This window comes from Eptesicus fuscus, chromosome 3 (genome assembly GCF_027574615.1).
Source record: "Eptesicus fuscus isolate TK198812 chromosome 3, DD_ASM_mEF_20220401, whole genome shotgun sequence".
NCBI classification, from domain to species: Eukaryota; Metazoa; Chordata; class Mammalia; order Chiroptera; family Vespertilionidae; genus Eptesicus; species Eptesicus fuscus.
In genome coordinates, this window is record NC_072475.1 from 54,978,121 (window position 1) to 55,000,928 (window position 22,808).

The following is a 22,808-nucleotide window of genomic DNA, read 5'->3' on the forward strand; positions in this document are numbered from 1 at the left end:
TAGAAACTGCATATTAGGAATTCTTTAGGGTTTTATGTGGGATTAACCTTTGGTCTTCCAGTTCTTATCCATAACATTGGGGAAAAGTAAAGCAAATTACCAAACATGATGTTTTGTTTTGTCTTTTGTAAAACGTGTGAATGGATAGGTAGTACATATTTCAACCCTGTGATGTTAATTATAATTATGTTATTAAAAATCTTATGTTTTTGTTGGTTAGAAGGAGCTATCTTGACAGCGTAGCATACAAGTGTGTTGTATGCGTTGAACATTTATGTGTAAAACTATCAATAGAATTGAAAATATCTATATTCTTTCCCCTATATACCACTTGGGGGACTTTATCATAAAGAAACAATCTGAAATTTAGAAAAAGCCTTACTCTCAGATGCTTATTACAAGATTATTTATAATATTGAAAAAATTAGGGATAACTAAATATCCAACAAGGAATGCTTACACAGTCTGTACACTAGGTGGAATTTTACGCAACAATTTAAATTGGTATCTGTTAACCTGCTGGATAAAAATATTATCATGGGGAAAAATAGTATGGTCATTATATTTATGTAATCACTTTCATACTTCTTTCTGTATATGTTTTAATTATTGTCTATACGTTTCTTATATCAAGAGTGATAAGACTTTGGGAGGTTTAAGTTTTCTTTTCCATATTTTCCAAGTTTATTATACTAAGCATGGTTTATTATTGTATATATCTTTGATCATATAATAGCAGTTTCTTTTAAATATTTATTCCAGAGAGTAGCAGATCGACTCTATGGTGTATATAAAGTACATGGAAATTACGGGCGAGTTTTCAGGTAAGCATTACATAAACTCTTAAAATAAATAACAACTCTAATTAGTTTTTTGCCTGAAAACTACAATTTTTGGGGAAAATATTTTTTAATGTATCTCCATTGATTTCAGAGAGGAAGGTAGAGGGAGAGAGATAGAAACATCAATGATGAGAGGGAACCATCGATCGGCTGCCTCCTGCATGCCCCCTCACTGGGGATCGAGCCCAAAACCCGGGCATGTGCCCTTGACTGGGATTGAACCTGGGACCCTTCAGTCCGCAGGCCTACGCTCTATCCACTGAGCCAAATCAGCTAGGGCTAATTTTTGAAAATTGATGAGTCTGGAAAGTAGAAGATTATTTTTTTTAAATGATGTCCTGTTTTAAATAAAAAATAGTGAGGAAGTCCTATATATTGAGCAGAGTAGTAAAACTACTCTGAAGCAGTGGGTGTTACCTTTTACTTTCTCAGAAGAAGGCCCAAGAAGATTTTATTGGAAATCACTGTTTTATAGATTTAGTGATTTTCTCTTTTGTCTCACTTTATAATTTTAAAGACTTGCAAGATAGCTTTTTAAAATATTTACTTGCATATTTTGGTTATTTGGTCTATATTACATTGGCAAAAGACAGGTTAACAGGAGAAAAAAACAAATTTAATTTAGTGTTTAATGGAAGCCCCAAAGATATGAGACTCAAGGCAAGTTGGGCATTTGAGGCTTATATGCCATCCTGAGCTAAGGAATGGGATAGGGGTCTCGGAGATTTAAAGGGGTGGATAGTAGTAATTTAATTGGTATAATTCCTTTCAAGGGATTCCAGGAAAATATACAAGCAAATTTCTTTCAGAAAGTCCTATGCACATTTTTAGGTATACATAAAACTCATGTGTCCCAGAGCTTAAAAACACCAGATGTATTTTGTTTAATGATCCTATGCTTTATTTTTTTATTTTTTGGTCATATGCATGGTGAGTGGAGGTAAAGAGCTCTTTTGAATAAGAAAATGAAAAAAACAGAAGTTGCTGGGATTAGCAGATAGAACACTATTGGCAGTTGATTCTAATCTCACCTTTTTAAAAATATATATATATTTTATTGATTTTTTACAGAGAGGAAGGGAGAGGGATAGACAGTTAGAAACATCGATGGGAGAGAAACATTGATCAGCTGCCTCCTACACACCCCCTACTGGGGATGTGCCGGCAACCAAGGTACTTGCCCTCGACCGGAATCGAACCTGGGACCCTTGAGTCCACAGGCCGACGCTCTGTCCTCTGAGCCAAACCAGTTAGGGCCTAATCTCACCTTTGTCTCTGATCAGCTGCCTGACTTTGAGTAAACTAGGTTTACAAACAGCTTGAGTTTAAGTATCTGTTGTTAAACAAAATCCTTCACTTGCATTTAGTTTTAAACTTAAGGTGAAAGCAGCATATTTGAGTCACAGAAAATAAATCCAAATACAGATATATTTTTAAAAGCTATTAGAAAAAAAACCTTGTAAAAAAATTCCATTTAATAGTATTCCATATCTAATACACAATTATGTTGGTTTTATCTTTTTCTTCCCAGTGAATGGAGTGCCATAGAAAAAGAAATGGGTGATGGATTGCAGAGTGCTGGTCATCATATGGATGTGTAAGTACCTGGAGAATAGGAGGTAAAACCTAGGATGAAGCGTTAATGATTCTTCTTTTTTATCAATTTTGCTGGCATTTACATTATGCTTTGTGTATACAGATCTGTCTTAAAAAGTTTACCTCAGGAGTGCAAGTTTAACTTAACATTGCAAAACCAATCAGCCTTATTCATATATTAGCAGAATAAAAAAGAAAGTCTGTATGTTCATTTCCATACAAGTAGGAAGAACATTTCAGCATTCATTCACAGTAAAAATTATCCTCAAGCTAGGAATAAAAGGTACTAACTCAAGTCTAAAACCAATAGTTAATATTGTATTTAATAGTGAAATATTAACACTTTCTCCTAAAAGAGAAACAAGGCAAGGTTGTTTGCTGTTGTATTAGCGGTCCTAGCGGTGCCATGAGGCAAGAAAATCAACCTTATAATAAGTATTAGAAAGAAAGAAGTAAAACCATTTTTATTTGCAGTTAATAGGATCTTGGATCTTTTACATTAAAAAAAATTATAAAGAATCAACCAAAAACCTTATAGAACTAACAACTGAATTTAACAAGAATTGCAGGAGCCCTAGCCAGTTTGGCTCAGTGGATAGAGTGTCAGCCTACGGTCCAAAGGGTCCCAGGTTTGATTTGGTCAAGGGCATGTACCTTGGTTGCAGGCTCCTCCCTGGCCTGGGCCATGGTCAGGGGCTTGTGCAGGAAGCAACTAATTGATGTGTTTCTCTCACATTGATGTTTCCCTCTGTCTTTCCCTTTCTCTTATACTCTTCCTAAAAATCAATGGAAAAATATCTGCGGGTGAGGATTAACAAAAAAAAAAAAGCAAAAACAAGAATGCAGGATATATGATCAATATATTAAAAAGTATTGTTTTAATATACTAGCAACAATTAGAAAACAAAAATCTTAAAACAGTGCTATTTATAATAGCATCAAATCAGAATACTTTAAAAAAATGTATTGCTTTTTAGAGAGAGACATTGATTTGTAGTTCCACTTATTTATGCATTTATTGCAAACCAGAATACTTAGAGATTAATTTAATGAAAGATATGAAAGACCTCTGCACTGAAGACTTTATATATAAATATTGTTGAGAGAAATTGAAGACGACCTAAATTAATAGATAACTCATGTTTATGGATTGGAGAACTCAGTAGTATTAATATGACAATTCTTTCTGGATTGTAGCCATAATCAAAATTCCAGTGACTTTTAATAGAAATTGGTAAGCTGATTCTAAGATGTATATGGAAATTCAGAGGATCTAGAATAGCCAGAATAATCTTGAAAAACCTGGAATAATCTTGAAAAACCTGATTTCAAGACTTACTATTTAAAGATAATGAGGTATTGAGATAAACAGATCAATGGAACAGAATAGAGTTCAGAAATACTAGTAGACCTACAGTTATATAGTCCTTTTCAAGAAATGATTCTGGAAATTTATTCGATGTCTACATGAGGGGAAAAAAATGAACCTTGAGGCATATCTCATACCTTATATAAAAACTAATTCAATTTGGGTTATATACATAAGTGTAAAAGATAAAATTACATATTTTAGTAGCGAACAGGAAAATATTATTGTAACCTTTGAGTAAGCAAAGATTTCTTAAAGAGGACATAAAAAGAAAAATATTTTAATGGTAAATTGTTCTTCATCAAAATTAAAAATTTTGCCTATCAAAAGTTCCTATAGGGGAGAGGAATATAGGAATTACTGTTCAGTAGATACCGTTTTAGTTGGGGAAGACGGATGGTGGTGATGGTTGCAACAATGTGGATGTACTTAATGCCATTATATTGTACACTAAAAATTATTGAAAAGGTAAATTTTATGTTACATATATTTTACCACATATACAAACAGAAAAGACACCATTAAGATAATGAAGAGGCAAGTCATAGACTTGGAGTAAACATTTCTAACTATAATATACGAGTTACAACTCAGTAATAAAAATTAAAACATTAATTTTATCTAAGTATTATTTTTCTTTGGGCTGTATTTAAGCTAACTGGCTACTTTTCATCCAGGTTATTAAGAAGTCCTCCTGCATTTTTTTGACTTAACATTTTCAGTGTTTGCAGGAATTTAGTATTTCTTCAATTGATTGTAAAGTATTAAATAAAACTAATGTTAGTATTGATAGCTAAAATCCTTTACCACTATACTTTTCTACCCAAGAACATGTGTTTATCCCTACACTGTTTCCTATTTTCAAGCCCCTAGGCCTGCAGCTCTTCTTTTTTGTTTAACATTAACTTTCCAGAATCATAGGTTTATGAACTAAATGTATTTTTTCTTACTCAAAGCAATGATTCTTAGAATATGTTCCACACTCTACAGATGTAAATTTGTAATTATAGAAGTTGTAATATGCCTACTTTTATAAATCCTATAAGCACATCACTTTTCAGTTTAGGTTTACAGTGAACTGTGTTTACTTGCCTATATGAAGCAGGCTTGGAAACATAAAGTCTATTTTTCTTTTATTCTGATGCTAGGGAATTGGAATTAATTTGAAAAAAGCATGACTGTTATACTATACTGAAGTAATACACTCGAGTCTACTTTGATACAACCTACGTCCTAAATTGTTGATAAAGATCCGAAGTAGAGTGATGAATACGGACTGAAGGAGTCTGGGAAGATTTCGTAGAGGTGTTGGATATGTGCTTGTAGGGTTTGGAGAAGTACTGTGGAGAGCCATCACGTTTCTGTACAGGAAAGACTCAGTTCCAGGACCAAGAATGGCCTAATAATGAGGGGCTTGTTCGAATCAAAACAGATTTATTGAGAATTCTAATAAAATAAGGCTTCTAAAGTTTTCTATAATCTTTATTTGCTTAACTTTTCCTTTGATAGTTTTTGGCATTACTGTATGTAGTTGCTACCAAGAACACTTGTGCATCAGTTATACTAACTATTATTCTTTCTACCGATGTTATAGCTCTTTTATATTATTTTTGAACAAAGTATATTCTAGTCTTACAGTGTTCCTTAAGCTACCTCTAAGAAGGGCCATTTTTTGGTTTGTTTTACTTTTTACTTCCAAGCTGATTGAAACATTATAGTAAAATGCAATAACATTGTCATGGTAAATAGAAATTGCTATAAATGTTTCTAAATGCTTATTCTCACTTTCTGTACTTACCTTTGTCACTGATGGGTAGTAAATGGTCTATGGATTATACTTTGAATAGCACTTTTTTAGAATGTCCTGATAAAAGTTGCTTCTATAATATTTTTTAAATAGGTATGCATCTTCTATTGATGATATTTTGGAAGATGAAGAGCATTATGCAGATCAGTTAAAGGAGTATCTTTTTTATGCAGAAGCCCTACGGTAAGTATAAGTATTAGAGATGCAGCTGCTTACCACTCTATATACATGCTGCTCTAAAATAGAGATAGTAAAGTTTTTTAATGAATAATAAGATTTTTAAATTAATTCCTCCAGATAATGAATGAGGTCTCTTTGTAGTCCTCTGTGTTGCAGACTGCTAGACAGAAATTTAAGATAATCCCTGTCCTTGATATATCCTATATAATAAAGAGCTAATATGCTAATTACACGAAACAGCCAAACAACCTTCTGGACATCCTTCTGGGCGACCTTCCGGATAAAGCTGGGGCTGCTAGGGCCGAGCCCCTAGCATGAATCTCGTGCATTGGGCCTCTAGTTATATTGATAAAAGCTGTCAGTCTCAGGCATCAGGTGTCTGTGTGTTGTTCTTTGTACTTTTTTCAATTTGAAGATTGGAAGCAAATTACAGATTGAGTATGTATGTAACAATATCTTTTACTAGGTTGTATATTGCCTTTTTAAAATCCTCACTTGAGAATATGTTTGTTGATCTGTGAAAGAGAGAGAGAAACATCAGTGTGATAGAAACATGGATCAGTTGCCTCCCGTATACGCCCCAACTGGGGATCAAACCAGCAACCTAGGTATGTGCCCTGACCGGGAATCGAACCCGCAACCTTTTGTACAGTACTTAATGCCATTATACTGTACACTTAAAAACATCTGTATGAGATGATGTTCCAACCAACTGAGCCACTTAGCCAGGGCTGTCTGTTCTTATTCTGCCATTTTTATTCTGTAATTTTTTCACACCTGCATATCTTATCTCCTTAGTAATGGCTATAAAACTTCTTAATATCAGGACTTGATCTTCTATTCTTTGGTATCTTCTATAAAGCCAAACAGAACTCTCTGGTAGGTGGTCATATTAATTAAGAAGTTACTATATTTTTTTCTGTTCATTTTAGAAAAATTAATATTTTCCTATAATAGTGGCTTTTATTGTAACCACTTTTGATAATTTTTTGTCATTTTTAAAAGCAGTTTTAAAATTTTGTTAGGAAAAAAAATGGTTAGTAAAACAGTGGAGCAGTATATCTTTACCTGTTCAGTAATTGGTATGAAAACATAACATTGTTAGTCTTTTCCTTCTAGAGCTTTGAGTGGTAAGTAGTTTCACCAAGGTATTTCCACATTACCAAGGAATAGGAAGTTGCTGAATACAGTGGAATTTTCTTTAAAATTATAGAAAAGATTAACATGTGTTAATATGGAAATACTAGAGGCCTGGTGCACAAAATTCTTGCAAGGGTAGGGTCCCTAGGCCTGGCTGGAGATCAGTGTCAATCTGTGGGGTGACTGGTGGGGTGATCAAGGCATCCCTGCTGGCACCTGCCTTAGCCGGCCTGGCACCGCGGCCTGACACCGCGACCACTGGTCGTTCTGCCGTTCTGTCAATTTGCATATTAGGCTTTTATTATATAGGATGTTCATGGTATATAGTTAACTAAGAAAAGATGTGAAATCACTTGGGGTTTGTAGATATATACATCTGTAAATGCCTAGCTAAAGTCTGAAAGGATATACACCATCTGTTAATATGGATTGTGTCTGGATAGTGGGATTGGGGAAAAGAGGGGGTTCTTGAACTTTTTTAAATTTTGTGCATTCCTGTGTTAGAAATTTTTTTACAGTGAGCAAGGATTACTTTTATGATATTAAAAACTAATAGACATTTCTAAATAAAAAAGAATAAAGCTTTGAGATATACTAGTATTTTTAAAGAATACTCAATTGCTATGTGAGATTATAGCATTAGTTTCTATGTTATATAAAATATTTTTTTATGATGTGATAATTTTGGATGTTTACTTAAAACTTTTTAAAATTGAGTTCAGAGAGGAAGGGAGAAGGAGAGAAAGATAGAAATATCAATAATGAGAGAGAATCATTGATTGGCTAACTGCTGCACGTCCCCTTCTGGGGATTGAGCCCACGACCCAGGCATATGCCCTTGACTGGAATTGAACCCAGGACCCTTCAGTCTGCAGACTGACACTCTATCCACTGAGCAAACTGGCTAGGGCAATTTTAGATGTTTATTGAAAAAAATTACAAGTATCTAGAAAACAACCTTTTGTTTTAAGGCATATAAAGTTTTTATACTTAGGTTTTGCTAGATTTAATTTTTAATGTTGGGCAACTATATTTAAACTTGAAAATTCTGGGTACACAATTTCTGACCCTGCTAAGACATTGTGATGCCTCCCCTTTACCCCTGAAAATTTTTTTAACATGCTAAAAGAGAAGCCATAAAAATTAAATGGCAGCATTCTTTTTTATCCCTAGGGCTGTGTGCAGGAAACATGAACTTATGCAATATGACTTGGAGATGGCCGCTCAGGACTTAGCATCCAAGAAGCAGCAATGTGAGGAACTGGCAACTGGGGTGAGTGGTTTTCCATTTAGGATTCTGATATTATTGTAGCAAGCCTTATGTGCCATGAGCTGTACTTGTACTACTCAGGATGCCTGTAGCTTTTACAGGGGAATAATTTGTGGGCAGCTTTATAATTCTTTGGATTGTGATCTTGATATAAAAAAATATAAGCTATAGTGTTATATTTTGCTAACATTGCTCTGTGTAATAAGTGTCATTTCATTTCTACTTAAGTCCAAGTGAAAAAACATTATTCTTTGGGATTGAAATAATGACCTTTGTCAGGTTTAATTTTATAAGGTATATTATAGAAATTTTAGTTTACTTTGAAAAACCATACCCAGTCAGAATCAGTGTATCTCTCTTTACAAGGAGCTTTTTGTATATTTGATTCTTGAATGCTTACAGTGAGCATTTGTGAAGAAAATTCCATATCTTATTGTATTAGGCTTAGGTCATTTCTGTAATCAGCTTTCTACTCGACTGCTATCTTATTGGCATAAATTGGCTGTTATGGTGAGAGCACACAATCTAGAAGTAATGAAGTAGTGACAATGCTACCATTTATAAGTCACTTTATACTATCAAGTACTTTAGTTTCAAAGGTACTTATAGGTACCCACTTGCTATGTGTATGAAAAACCAAAGATCTATATGGGGAAAGACCTTTGACCATCAAACAGGTATATAGTAGGCTTAATTTATTTTTAAAACCCAGGGGAAATTCCCAGTCCTTTTACAGGGAACTTGGTTCTCTACTCCTACATGTGAAGAGAAAAAACGTTTCCCTGCGTAAACTCCAGGGATTGAGGAAATGTTAAAGCAGTAAAGCTTAACCTTTTGCACTCGGATGTCGAGTGTGACTCGACATGGTTAGCATCGGTAGCAGCTCATATGTATTTGAAATATAAAAAAATCCAAATAAATAAGTTTGTATGAAAAGAAACTCCAGTTTTTTATTCTACTGCCGCGCTTTGTAAAATCTGGGGTATTTAAAAAATTAAATCCCGAGTAGAATAAAGGAATCGAGAAAAAAGCAAGCGAGTGCAAAGGGTTAACCCACTTGCTTTTTTCTCGAGCTGCTACCGATGCTAACTGTGTTGAGTCACAATCGACATCCAAGTATGAAAGGTTAATGCTTGGACTTAGGTATCTTGTTTTATTAAAGACTAGAGGCCTGGTGCACGAATTCGTGCACAGGCAGGGTTCCTCCTGGCCGATTGGGGCTGTCTCACCCAGTCCCGATCGGGGCCAGCCGGGGGAGGGACCGTGGGAGGTTTGCCAGCCAGGGGGAGGGACCATGGGAGGTTGGCCGGCTGGGAGAGGTTGGCTGTGCACTGACCACCTGTCTGGCCGGGGAGAGGGACCGCAGGAGGTTGGCTGGCCGGGGGAGATTGGCTGTGGGAGCGCACTGACCACCAGGGAACAGCTCCTGTGTTGAGTCTGACCCCTGGTGGTCAATGCATGTCAGAGCTACTGTCTGGTTGTAACAGTCTCTTAGGCTTTTATATATACTATTATAGACTAGAAGCCCAGTGCATGAAATTCGTGTGCGGGAGGGGGCCAGGTCCCTCAGCCCGGCCTGTACCCTCTTACAATCCGGGACCCCTTGGGGGATGTTTGACTGCCACTTTAGGCGTGATCCCGTAAACTGGCAGTTGGACATCCCTCTTGCAATCTGGGACCACTGGCTCCTAACTGCTCTCCTGCCTCCTTGCCCAATCGTCCCTAACCACCTCTGCCTGCCTGATCACCCCTAACCACTCTGCCTGCCTGCCTGATCACCTCTAACCGCCTCTGCTTCGGCCCCCGCCGTGGTTTCATCCAGAATGATGTCCGGAAGGTCATTCGGCTGTACGGTCTAATTAGCATATTGTTTTTATTATTATAGATACCCAAGTTTCACTGTGAGTTATGCAGATTTTAAATGTTTCTTTAGTTTGGTTTATTTTTGTTTTTGGCCTGAAAAATATGACCCCTAATATAAAGAAACTAGAGGCTCAGTGCATGAAATTCATGCACTGCAGGGGGGGGGTCCCCCAGCCTGGCCTGTGCCCTCTCACAGTGCGGGAGCCCCGTGATCGATCGCCCCAAAGAGGTAGACCCTGCCCACCCATCTGGGGCTCCTCGATGGATTGCCCTAAAGAGGTAGGCCGGAGCCTGGGGTCCTGCCTCCGCACTGCGGGGAGCCACGGGACCCCCAGGCATTACCACACGGAGCCACCGGGACCCGCCAGGACCCGCCTCCGTGCTGTGCAAAGCCCCCAGGCCTCACCACGTGGAGCTGCCAGGACCTGCCTCTGCGCTGCGCACACAGCGTCAAGTCCCCGCCCACCCACACGCACCCGCTGCACATGCAGCTTCCTGCTGATGGATTGTTATGGCGTGAGGGCCTGACGACCACATAGGCTTTTATTAGTATAGATGACTTGCCTAATAAACACTTTAGCTAGAAGTTTTCCATTTCATTAAGAAGTTCAGTTAGAATTTTACTCTTTTTGTCTTTTCCATATTATTTCAGTATTAGTAATCATATTAGGAGCCCCTTGGTTTATAGGCTTATGGTGCTTCTATCTGATGTAGGGGGAAAATGACAAAAGTTTTCTGTTTCCTTTTTGAAAAAGTTTTTACTTGTAGTAAAATCTACACTGAGTGGCCAGATTATTATGATCTCTGAATGCATAATAATCTGGCCACTCAGTATATATATGTATATGTATATGTATATGCATATGCATATGCATATGCATATGCATATATATTAGAGGCCTGGTGCATGAATTCGTGCATAGGTAGAGTCTGGCCAGGGGGAGGGGACATGGGCAGTTGGCTGGCCTGCCTGCTGGTCGAACTCCTGGTCGAGGGGACAATTTGCATATTAGCCTTTTATTTTATAGGACTAGAAGCCCGGTGCACGAAATTCATGCACAGAGCGGGGTTGTCCCTCAGCCCAGCCTGTACCCTCTCCAATCTGGGATCCCTCTCACAATCCAGGACTGCTGGCTCCCAACTGCTTGCCTGCCTGCCTTCCTGATTGCCCCTAACTGCTTCTGCCTGCCAGCCTGATCACCCCCTAACCACTCTGCTGCCAGCCTGATTGATGCTTAACTGCTCCCCTGCCAGCCTGGTCACCCCTAACTGCCCTCTCCTGTAGGGTTGATCACCTCCAACTGCCCTCCCTTGCAAGCCTGGTCCCTCTCAACTGCCCTCCCCTGCAGGCTTGATTGCCCCCAACTGCCCTCCCTTGCAGGCCTGGTCCCTCCCAACTGCCCTCCCCTGCTGGCCATCTTGTGGTGGCCATCTTGTGTGCACATGGGGGCAGGATCTTTGACCACATGGGGGCAGACATATTGTGTGTTGGAGTGATGGTCAATCTGCATATTACTCTTTTATTAGATAGGATAGAGGCCTGGTGCACGGGTGGGGGCCAGCTGGTTTGCCCTGAAGGGTGTCCCTGATAAGGGTGGGGTTCCCTTGGGGCGTGGGGCGGCCTGGGCAAGGGGCCTGTGGTGGTTTGCAGGCCGGCCACGCCCCCTGGCAACCCAAGCAGAGGCCCTGGTATCTGGAATTTATTTTTCTTCTACAATTGAAACTTTGTAGCCTGGAGAGGAGCCAAGCGTGCTGCTCCCTCTGGCCGGCAGCCATTTCTGTTGCAGTTAATTCACCTTCTATAATTGAAACTTTGTAGCCTTAAGCGGAGACCTGGGCCCGGCCAGGGTGTGCGGAAAGCTTTGCTTCCCCTGTTGCCGCCGGCAATCCTGGCCTGCTCTCTCAAGCTCCATTCTGCCGCCATTTCTGTTTGAATTTATTTACCTTCTATAATTGAAACTTTGTAGCTTGAGTGGAGGCTTAGGCCTGCAATGGCTCGAGGAAAGCTTGGCTTGCTCTGTTACCTGGGAAACCTTGCTCTCTGTGGCTGTAGCCATCTTGGTTGGGTTAATTTTCATACTTGCTCTGATTGGCTTGTGGGCGTGTTGATGGTATGGTCAATTTGCATATTACCTTTTTATTAGGTAGGATATACACTGAGTGGCCAGATTATTATGCGTTCAGAGGTCATAATAATCTGGCCACTCAGTGTATATAACATAAAATTTATCACCTTAACCATTTTTATTTTTACAATTCAGTAGTATAGTAGTAAGAACATGCTGCCAACCTCTAGAACACTTTTCATCTCACAAAATTGAAACTATATCCATTAAACATCAGCCGTCAATTTCCCTCTTCTGCCAACCCCTGGCAACCACCATTCTACATTCTTTTTTAACTTTTAAAATTTATTTAGTGATTCTGAGAGAGAGAGAAACATTAGTTTGTGTTCCACTTATTTATGTATTCATTGGTTGATTCTTGTGTGTGCCCTGACTGGGGATCAAACCTTCCTTTGGCATATCAGGATGACGCTCTAATCATCGAGCTACCGAGCCAGGGCTCACCATTCTACTTTCTGTCTGTGAATCTGACTATCCTAGATACCTCCTATAAGTAGAATTATACAGTATTTGTGTGTGTTTTTATTGCTTATTTTCTCTCAGCATAATGTCCTCAAGGTTCATCTATGTTGTAGCATGTATCAGAATTTCCTTTCTTTTTATGACTGAATATTTCATTGTATGTATACATCACATTTTGTTTATTCATTCATTTGTTTCTAAATCCTTTTAGACTGTGAGAACATTTTCTTTGAAGGGAATGACTACCAAGCTCTTCGGTCAAGAAACTCCAGAGCAGAGAGAAGCCAGAATAAAGGTGCTTGAAGAACAAATAAGTGAAGGGGAACAGCAGCTAAAGTCTAAAAATCTGGAAGGCAGGTAAAAATGCTGAGGTGTTTAACAAAGCCAGTCATGTAGATTATATGGTGGATTGTTGCTTTATAACAATTCCCAGCTTCATTAGCATCCCTGGATGTGACTGTTCTTCTAAAATGCAGTTACTGAATTACTAAGAAATTTGAGTTATCAAAAATATGTTATAGAAACATTTGTTTTAATGTGGGGGGAAAGGAAGAAGAAAGTTCCTACTTCATAATATTTCCCTGTACTTTTTATGATTCTATCCTTTGCACATTCCCTCTGCCCTTCCTTTTCTGTCATTTAACAAATGCCTGATCAGGCTTCAGTGCCCAGCTCTTCTGTTCCTTTGTGAAGCCTTCTCCTATCCTCACAGGCTATGTGGCACTTGGCTCCTGCCACTGCAATGTGGTGGTTTTGTACTGGATGATTAGTTGCTCTGAGTGAGTGTCCCTGGCTAAATTACGAACCCTTCAAAGCCAGTGATCATGTCTTTTTCCTCTTTATATTTCAACATCTTGCCTAGGGCTTGCCATGTAATTATTCCATAAATATTTCTACAAATTCAGTTTTGATCTGCCATCGCCGTTTGGCTCACTTTCCTTATTGTTTTCATCTGTTATTCAGTGAGTAGACCATGGCAGACAAAGAGTATATCATTGGTTTGGAGGTGTTTTGAGTAATTTTTAGAACCATTGGCACCAAATAAATCAAAGTAATCTTTCATGAATAGAGTTAGATAGACAAAAAATTGTCAGAATTTTTGCAACTGTAGTAGTCATTTAAAGCAAATACATGATAAATGTGATATATACTCTATCCTGGCAAAAAGAGTATATACTTTCCAGTGACCTAGGCAGGCAACTTCATGTGGCATCTATATCTATTTTATAGGAATAACTAGAGGCCCGGTGCACGAATTCATGCACGGGTGGGGTCCCTTGGCCTGCCTGGCGATTGAGGCCTATAAGGGGGGGCCAGCTGGGAGGAAGGGCCGCAGGAGGTTGGTTGCCCTGGGGGAGAGGGGCCACGGGAGGTTGGCTGTGGAAGTGCACTGACCACCAGGGGGCAACTCTTGTGTTGAGCATCTGCCCCCTGGTGGTCAGTGCACATTATAGCAACTGGTTGACCTGTCGTTCATTCGTAACAGTCGCTTAGGCTTTTATATATATAGACGAGAGGCCTGGTGCACAAAATTCATGCACAGGGTTGTGTGTATCCCTCAGCCCAGCCTGCACCCTCTCCAGTCTGGGACCCCTCGAGGGATGTCCCACTGGGATCGGGCCTAAACAGGCAGTTGGACATCCCTCTCACAATCCAGGACTGCTGGCTCTCAACCTCTTGCCTGCCTGCCTGCCTGATTTCCCCCTAACTGCTTCTGCCTGCCAGCCTGATCACTCTGTAACCACTCCCTGCCAGCCTGATTGATGCCTAACTGCTCCCCTGTTGGCCTGATTGCCCCTAACTGCCCTCCCTTGCCAGCCTGGTCGCCCCTAACTACCCTCCCCTGCTGGCCTGGTCGCCCCCAACTGCCCTCCCCTGCAGGCCTGGTCCCCCCCAACTGCCCTCCCCTGTAGGCTTGGTCCCCCCCAACTGCCCTTCCCTGCTAGCCTGGTCATCCCTAACTGCCCTCCCCTGCAGGCCCAGTCGCCCCCAACTGCCCTCCCCTGCCGGCCCGGTCGCCCCCAACTGCCCTCCCCTGCCGGCCATCTTGTGGTGGCCATTTTTGACCACATGGGGGCGGCCATCTTGTGCGATGGCGTGAGGGTCAATTTGCATATTACCTCTTTATTATGCAGGAGAATTTATGAAATTCTTGTGGCAAAAATACAGATTATTAAAATGTAGGATAATATTTGCTTTTTCTCCCAGTGTAATTTTTAGGGAGAGAAAAATATATCTGCCTGGCTGGGCATGGCTCAGTAGTTGAGCGTCGACCTATGAACCAGGAGGTCACAATTTGATTCCCAGTTAGGCTCGATCCCCAATGGGGGGTGTGCTCCAGGAGGCAGCCAATCAGTGATTTCCTCTCATCATTGATGTTTCTGTCTCTGTCTCTCCTCCTCTCTTCCTCTCTGAAATCAATAAAAACATATTAAAAAAAATAGATCTTATACAAGGAAAGCTTTTTCCTCCATATATACAAAAACCAACTCAAATGAGAACTGGTTATTTGAATTTATAGAATATAGTTCACTTAATTTAAATAATAATAACAATGACTATGCCTTTTATTTCAGAGAATTTGTGAAAAATGCTTGGGCCGATATTGAACGCTTCAAGGAGCAAAAGAACCGTGATTTAAAGGAGGCTCTCATAAGCTATGCAGTCATGCAGATTAGTATGTGCAAAAAGGTGGGTTTTGGTTTCAGTAAAGATACAAGTGCATGCAGAAGTGCTTACAGATTTTATAAAACTGGCCCTGGCTGGGTTGCTCAGTTGGTTAGTGCATCATCCCAATGTGCCAAGGTTGCAGGTTTGATCCCCAGTCAGGGCACATACAAAAATCCCCCAGTGAATGTATAAATAATGGGACAACAAATTGATGTTTCTCTCTCTCTCTCTCTCTCTCTTCTCTCTCTTTCTCTCTTTCTCTCAAATCAATAAATAAAAAAGAAAAGAAAATTTAAACAAACTAATCCTGTTTGGATCAAAGTATCATTTTCGTTTTTAAAGTCCATTCTTTTCTTCCAGAATATTTCCCAATTTATCAACTTAATTTTATTTTTCCCTTTTTTATTTTTTGTTAATCCTCAGCTGAGGATATTTTTCTGTTGATTTTTAGAGTGGTTGAGGGAGAGGGAGAGATGGAGAGAAATATTGATATGAGAGAGACACATTCATTGGTTGCCTCCTGTACACACCCAGACCAGGGCTGGGGAACCTGCAACTGAGATACGTACCCTTGACCGGAATCGAACCCGGAACCCTTCAGTCCATGGGGTGACGCTCTATCTACTGAGCCAAACCAGCTAGGGCTCTACTTAATTTTAAAAGAAGGATCATAACCAAAATATCAGTTACTGAGTCTCCACTCATTTGAAGTTTCAAATTTGTGTGCCCCATTTATCACTTGTATTTAAAAAAATATATTAACATTACTTTGATTATATGATGGTCTCAAGACAGAACAGTAAAATATCCTTCCTAACAGTGATGGATACTTTGATTGAAAAATAGCTTATATTTGTTTGGTTATGATATGGTTTGTTGTCAGAGTATATCCTTCATGTAGCTGATGTCTGTAGTAGAAGATACAAACATTGAAGCTCATTTTAGTTAAAATAAGTCTTTTGACAATTGTGGGACTCTTTCTAAAATGCTGTTGTAAGAATAAAATATAAAACATTCCTTAACAACTTTTTCATAACCTTGGATCTATCTGTGTGCTTTACATTTGTCTAGCCCTTCACAATTTATCAAGCAATTTAACATGCATTTTCTCAGTAAACCACATAGTAAAGTAGATTCCCATATTTATGAAGACCTTCTTAGAGGAAAAATCACACTCATGTAAACACTCTTATGCTTTAATTTATCCAAAGTTTTTATTTTCTTGCTAGGAACCAATCACTTTCCTAGACTTTTTCATTTGTATCAAAAATAATAGCAATAAAGAACAAACATATTTTCATACGTAAACACCAGACTTTTAAAACACTGGTTAACTGGGCTCCTTTAGTATTGGGCTAATTCACATTTTTGACTCAGTGAAATTGTAAGTTACTTCATGTTGTGCATCTTTGGGGTCACTTAAGAGAAGTTAAAGTCATGACTGGTCAATCTGCAAATGCTGGTGGTTGAATCTGTTGTAGTTTGTGTTTCTGTTGCTTTTATCCTGTCAACTCCTACTGCCTGCCTTGCTGTTTCACACGGTGCTTCACATTTACAGTCTTACTTATCTGCCTTTTTAAATCTTGGGTGGTCTGCCCTGGCCAGTGTGGCTCAGTTGATTGGGCATTGCTGGTTCAATTCCTAGTCAGGGCACATGCCCAGGTTGTAGGCTTGATCTCAGGTAGGGGGTGTGTAGGAGTCAACCTATTGATGTTTCTCTCTCTCCTTTTTTCTCCCTCCTCTCACTAAAATTAAATAAAATACAATTAAAAAGTTTAAATCTTGGGTGGTCTGAAAGATCAGATAACAAAGGTTTTTTGATTTGGTTTTGTTGTGGTTTACTTTTTTTTTCCTTATTAAAGACTTATTTATTAATAAGCTCCTTGTGTTTTACCATTTGCTTCTTTTCCCAAAATAAAATGCAGATTTTCTATAATGGTTCAAAGAACTTTTCCCCCACTTTGCTTAGGGTTAGATTTTTTAGGATGCTAGAAATTAAGTCTCTTGAGTGAAAAAGGATATTACTGCAGGTATATTTGGACATACCTTGGATATCTTGTGGGTTAACTCATGTACCCTAAAATAATAACTATAGTAAGCAATAGTTTACTCACATGAGATTAATAAGAGTGTATGTTCATTCACCTTATTTCCCAAGAACAGGATTATAAAGTTTCATCATGTTTTATTTGCTTTCCTAAGAGGAATATATTTTTATATTGGAAAATCTACAGTTCTTTTTTTTAGAAAGTTAAAGTTAAGTACGAGAAGTTAAGATGAACAGGTTTTATTTTGGATAAGTAGGGGTATATTTTACTTGTGTATAACTTAAAATACCATACTTTGTTATAATGTTATCTACTCAAAATGGTAATTGAATATAATAAAATACTAAATTACAGTAACAATAAACCAAAAATTTTTCATAAAAATATTTATATTAGCCTTAAAAGCAAATGTCACTTATGTTTTTTTGGTCAACTTTTTTTTTTTTTTTAATCTTTATTATTGAGAGTATTTTTCTCCCATTGCCCCCCTCTACCTGGTTCCCGCCCCACCCCAAGCCCTCAATACCTTATTGTCTGTGTCCATAGGTAATGCATATCTATATATATAAAAGCCTAAGCACCATCACAACTGAACGTATGACCGAACAGGCTGCATGGGGTGACTAGGCCGGCACGGCGGTTAGTGAGGGACGACCAAACAGCAGGCTGCTTGGGGCGACCAGGCTCACAGGAGGGCAGTTGGGGCGACCAGTCTGGGGGTGGGGGGACAGTGAGGGGCGACCAGGCCAGCAGAGGGGGACAGTGAGGGGTGACCAGGCCAGTGGGATGGGGAGCAGTTGGGGGCAACCAGGCTGGCAGGGAGGGCAGTAAGGGGCAACCAGGCTGGCGGGCTTCCTGGATTTACAGTTAGTGGTGACCAGGCCAGCTGGGGAGGATAGTTGGGGGCAACTATGCTGGCAGGGGGGGGCAGTTGGGGGTGACTAGGCCAGCAGGGGGGGCAGTTAGGGGCGATCAGGCAGACAGGCAGGTGAGCAGTTAGGAGCCAGTGGTCCCAGATTGTGAGAGGGATGTCCGACTGCTGGTTTAGGCCCGATCTCCATTGCTATTTTATTGTTCATATTTTTTATCCCCCCCCCCCCCCCTTTTCTTCTTTTTCTTCCTCTTCTTAAAGAATACCCTTCAACATTTCATGTAATACTGGTTTGGTGGTGATGAACTCTATAGCATTTTCTTACCTGTGAAGCTCTTTATCTGACCTTCAATTCTAAATGATAGCTTTGCTGGGTAGACTAACCTTGGTTGTACATCCTTGCTATTCATCACTTTGAATATTTCTTGCCACTCCCTTTTGGCCTACAAAGTTTGTTGAGAAATCAGCTGACAGCCAGATGGGTGCTCCCTTGTGGGTAACTAACTGCTTTTCTCTTGCTGCTTTTAAGATTCTCTCTTTATCTTTAACCCTTTGCACTCGCTTGCTTTTTTCTCGATTCCTTTATTCTAATGCTAACCGTGTTGAGTCACACTCGACAACCGAGTACAAAAGGTTAACCTTTGGCATTTTAATTATGATGTGTCTTGGTGTGGGCCTCTTTGGGTTCCTCTTGTTTGGGGTTCTCTGGGCTTCCTGGATTTACAAGTCTATTTCTTTTACCAGATAGGGGAAGTTTTCTGGCATTATTTCTTCAAATAAGTTTCCAATATTTTGCTCTCTCTTTTGTCCTGGCATCCCCATAATGCGAATGTTGGTACGCTTGAAGTTGTCCCAGAGACTCCTTACACTGTTTTCATATTTTTGGATTCTTTATTCTTTTTGCTCTCCTGATTGGGTGTTTTTTGCTTTCTCATATTCCAAATTGTTGATTTGATTCTCCTCCTCTACTGTTGAATCCCTGTAAATTATTCTTTATTTCAGTTAGTGTATGCTTACTTTCTGATTGGTCCTTTTTCATGTCTTTGATGTGCTCACTAATCTCCTTGAAATTCTCGCTAAGTCCTTTGAAGCTCTGATTAGGATCCTTGAGTATCCTTGTAACCATTGTTTTGAACTCTGTATTTAGTAGTTAGCTTGCTTCTGTTTCATTTTGTTCTTTTTCTGGAGTTTTCATTTGTTCTTTATTTTGTGAAATGTATCTTTTTTGTGTGTGTGATATGTTTCTTTTTCTTTCTTTTTTTAATATGTTTTTATTGATTTCAGAGAGGAAGGGCGTGGGAGAGAGAGATAGAAACATCAATGATGAGAATCATTGAGCAACTGCTTTCTACATGCCTCCTCCTGGGATCGAGCCTTTGACCGGAACCTGAGCACATGCCTTTGACTGGAATCAAACCCGGGATCCTTCAGTCTGCAGGCCGACACTTTACCCACTGAGCCAAACCAGCTAGGGTGTGACATGTTTCTTTATCTCCACCACCTTTTGGCTGCCTCCCTGTGTTTGCTTCTATGTATTAGGTAGAGCTGCTATGTCTCCTGGAATTGGTCGAGTGGCCTTGTGTAGTAGGTGTCCTATAGAGCCCAGTGGCTCAGCCTCCCCAATCACCTGAGCTGGTTACTCTAGATGCACCTCTGTGTGGGCTTTATGTATTGTCTTGTTGTAATTGAGCCTTGATTGCTGTTGGCATCAGTGGGAGGAATTGATCTCCTGGCCACTTGGCTGTGAGGACCAGCTGCAGTGGAAGAGCTGCTGTGCAGGAGACACCTCTGTGGAGCAGGACTTGCTTCAGTGGGGCTTTGGTGCTCACTGAGTCTGCCCCTTGAGTGTGTCACTTGTGGATGTGTAGAATTGTAATCTGGTGTGGTCTGAAGTTGTCCACTGGGTACACTGGCTCTGGGGCCTCCCAGGAGGTGCAAATTCAGCCACTGCCCTGGAGCCACCCGGCAGGAGCTACAGACCGATTTGCAGATGGCCACTATTTATGTTGGGCGTGGAAGTGCCCAGGAAAGGCCAAACTGTGAAGCAAGGCAGGCTGGTGCTAATACCGGGTCTTGGGCCTTTTATTGATCGGTATGGGGCACTCTGATGCCAGCTGCTGCTTGTTGAGAGATTTTAGAAAAGTCTGAAGCCTAAGCCAGGACAAGCCATTCATATCTGCAAACAGCTTGGGTAGAGCTGCAAATTGGGTGGGGTGGGGTCTCAGGGAATCACCAGGGTAGAGCAAACAGTGTGGGCCACACTGATGGAAACTCAGATATAGCTGCAGGTCAGCTCTGTGACAGGGGAGGTCTCAGCATAGAAACAATGAAACCCGTGAGCACCCCTGTGTGGGAGAAAGCCGCCCCCAAGTTCTTGCTCTGATGCAGGACAATCCAGTTCCTCCCTATATGTCCCTGGATTACCCCCAAACCACTGCCCCAGCGCTGGAGCTCAGAGGGAGCAAGCCCCAGTAAGTCAGGGCCCTTTAAGAGGAACTGCTGGGGCTCCGGCAGCCTCTGTGTCAACTCCGCCACAATCCCCACGGGTTTTTACTGCCTGAAGTTATGGGGACTTCTCATTTCAGCACTGGAACCCTGGGCTGAGAGGTTTGTTGTGGAGCCCTTGCTCCTCATGGGAGGCCTCTGCAGCTGAGATATCGCTCCCGATTAAAAAAATGCCACATGTGGGTGTCAGACCAGCCCGTTCCCCACCTCCACCCCTCCTAGCAGTCGCAATGTGCTTCCTTTTAAATTCCCTAATTGTAGGACTTCTCTTCAGCTGGTTCTGAATGATGGTGGTTCTTTAGTTGTGATTTTTATGAGGTGTGGGAAGCGGCGAGTACATGCATTTACCTACGCTGCCATGTGGTTCTCTCCACTGGTCAGCCTTTCTGGTAGTGAATTTTCTAATTTGTTGAGTCAGGGGGTCGAGGCTTTTTAAAGAAATAACTTGATTGATTTTCAAGTTTATTTTTAAAATTGCCATAAAAACAAAATTTTCAAATAATCCAGAAGCATCTTAGCCTCCTGCCCCAAATTCCTTTTAGAAAACTCACCACTGTTATACCTCATGGGTATCCTTTCAGGTGTGTGTGTGTATGTAAATATATATATATATATATATATATATATATATATATACAGTTATTTAGAAAATACATACTTTCCTCTTCCCTACAAAAACGAGATTGCATTATATGTGCTATTGTGCAGTGTTTGTGTTTCCAGTTGATGTCTCATGGATATCTTATTTTGACAGTGCATACCCTCTATCTTATCCTTTCTAACAAGAAATACTCTATTTATTAGATACTACTTTATCCAGCCAATCAGGCATTTTAAAGGGTTTTTGTGTGTTTTTAAAAATTTTATTTGCTTTTTGTATCTTATCAAGAAAGAAAAAACTAAAAAGATTCTTGTTTTTTTCCTATTATTTGAAACTTTGATAAATATAGACACATTTTAACATTTAAATATTAAAATACTAGATACCCGGTGCATGGATTCTTGCACCAGTAGGGGTCCCTCGGCCTGGTTTGCACCCTCTCACAATGTGGGACCCCTCGGGGGATGTTGGACTGCTGGTTTCAGCCGGATCCTCAAAGGCTAGGCTGAGAGACTCCATCAGTGCATGATCGGGGCCGGGGAGGTACCGCAGGAGGACTCCAGGGCATGTCCAACCCGTCTTGCCCAGTCCCGATTGGCTGGACCCCAGCAGCAAGCTAACCTACCAGTCAAAGTGTCTGCCCCCTGGTGGTCAGTGCGTGTCATAGCAACTGGTCAAACAAACTGTCAGACACTTAGCATATTAGGCTTTTATTATATAGGATTCCTTCTTCATAATTTAGTAGTTTATTAGAGACTATGTATCTTGTTTATTTAAAAAATACTTTTGTTTCTATCACTTCTTTAGATTTTACTGTTACATGTCTACAATCATACCTTCTTATGTAAGCATGTTAGGTATATTATATCTTACTAGAGGCCTGGTGCACAGATTCATGCACCGGTGGGGTCCCTTGGCCTGGCCTGTGGGGATCAGTGGACCTCCGAGCCACCGCAGCCCAGCCTTACCTGCCAGCTCATCGGGCTCCAGACCACTGTCCGCGTTGATCCCACACAGCACCAAGTAGTGTGTGAAGTGGCAGCGGCTGGGGAAGAGCCCGAGCCTGGGCTGGTTGCCACGCTGCTTCCACTCATCCCGGCCCTGCTGTGCCTGCTGCCGCCGCTCGGGCATGCAGGAGGAGTGTCTGCGAGAGGCTCGCACTGCCGCAGCTGTGCTCACCAGCCGTGAGCCCAGCGTCTGGCACCCGTCTGTCAGCTGAGTGGTGCTCCCACTGTGGGAGCACACTGACCACCAGGGGGGAAGCTTCTGCATTGAGTGTCTGCCCCCTGATGGTCAGTGCACATCATAGCTACTGGCCGGTTGTCCGGTCACTTAGGCTTTTATATATATAGATTAGCTTTGTACTACGTAGCTTGCCAGAACCACTGAGAGGAATTCGGTAATCTATATGTATAAAAGCCTAAGCAACCAAATAACCGGTCCACCAGTTGCTGTGAC

General features: G+C 40.6%; 1 protein-coding gene across 5 annotated transcripts in view; it reads left to right on the plus strand.

The window, feature by feature from the left end:
- SNX4 (sorting nexin 4) overlaps positions 1-22,808 on the plus strand; it is a 66,752-nt gene that overhangs the window by 42,137 nt on the left and 1,807 nt on the right. For 3 of the 5 annotated variants that reach the window (XM_008155500.3, XM_054713903.1, XM_054713901.1), the window contains 6 exons: positions 763-824; positions 2,374-2,439; positions 5,708-5,797; positions 8,108-8,207; positions 12,867-13,012; positions 15,232-15,346. In XM_008155500.3, coding sequence (XP_008153722.1) covers positions 763-824; positions 2,374-2,439; positions 5,708-5,797; positions 8,108-8,207; positions 12,867-13,012; positions 15,232-15,346 — 579 coding nt within the window. The remainder of the gene's footprint in view (positions 1-762; positions 825-2,373; positions 2,440-5,707; positions 5,798-8,107; positions 8,208-12,866; positions 13,013-15,231; positions 15,347-22,808) is intronic. The other 2 variants (XM_028131112.2, XM_028131111.2) reach the window with 2 other exon arrangements.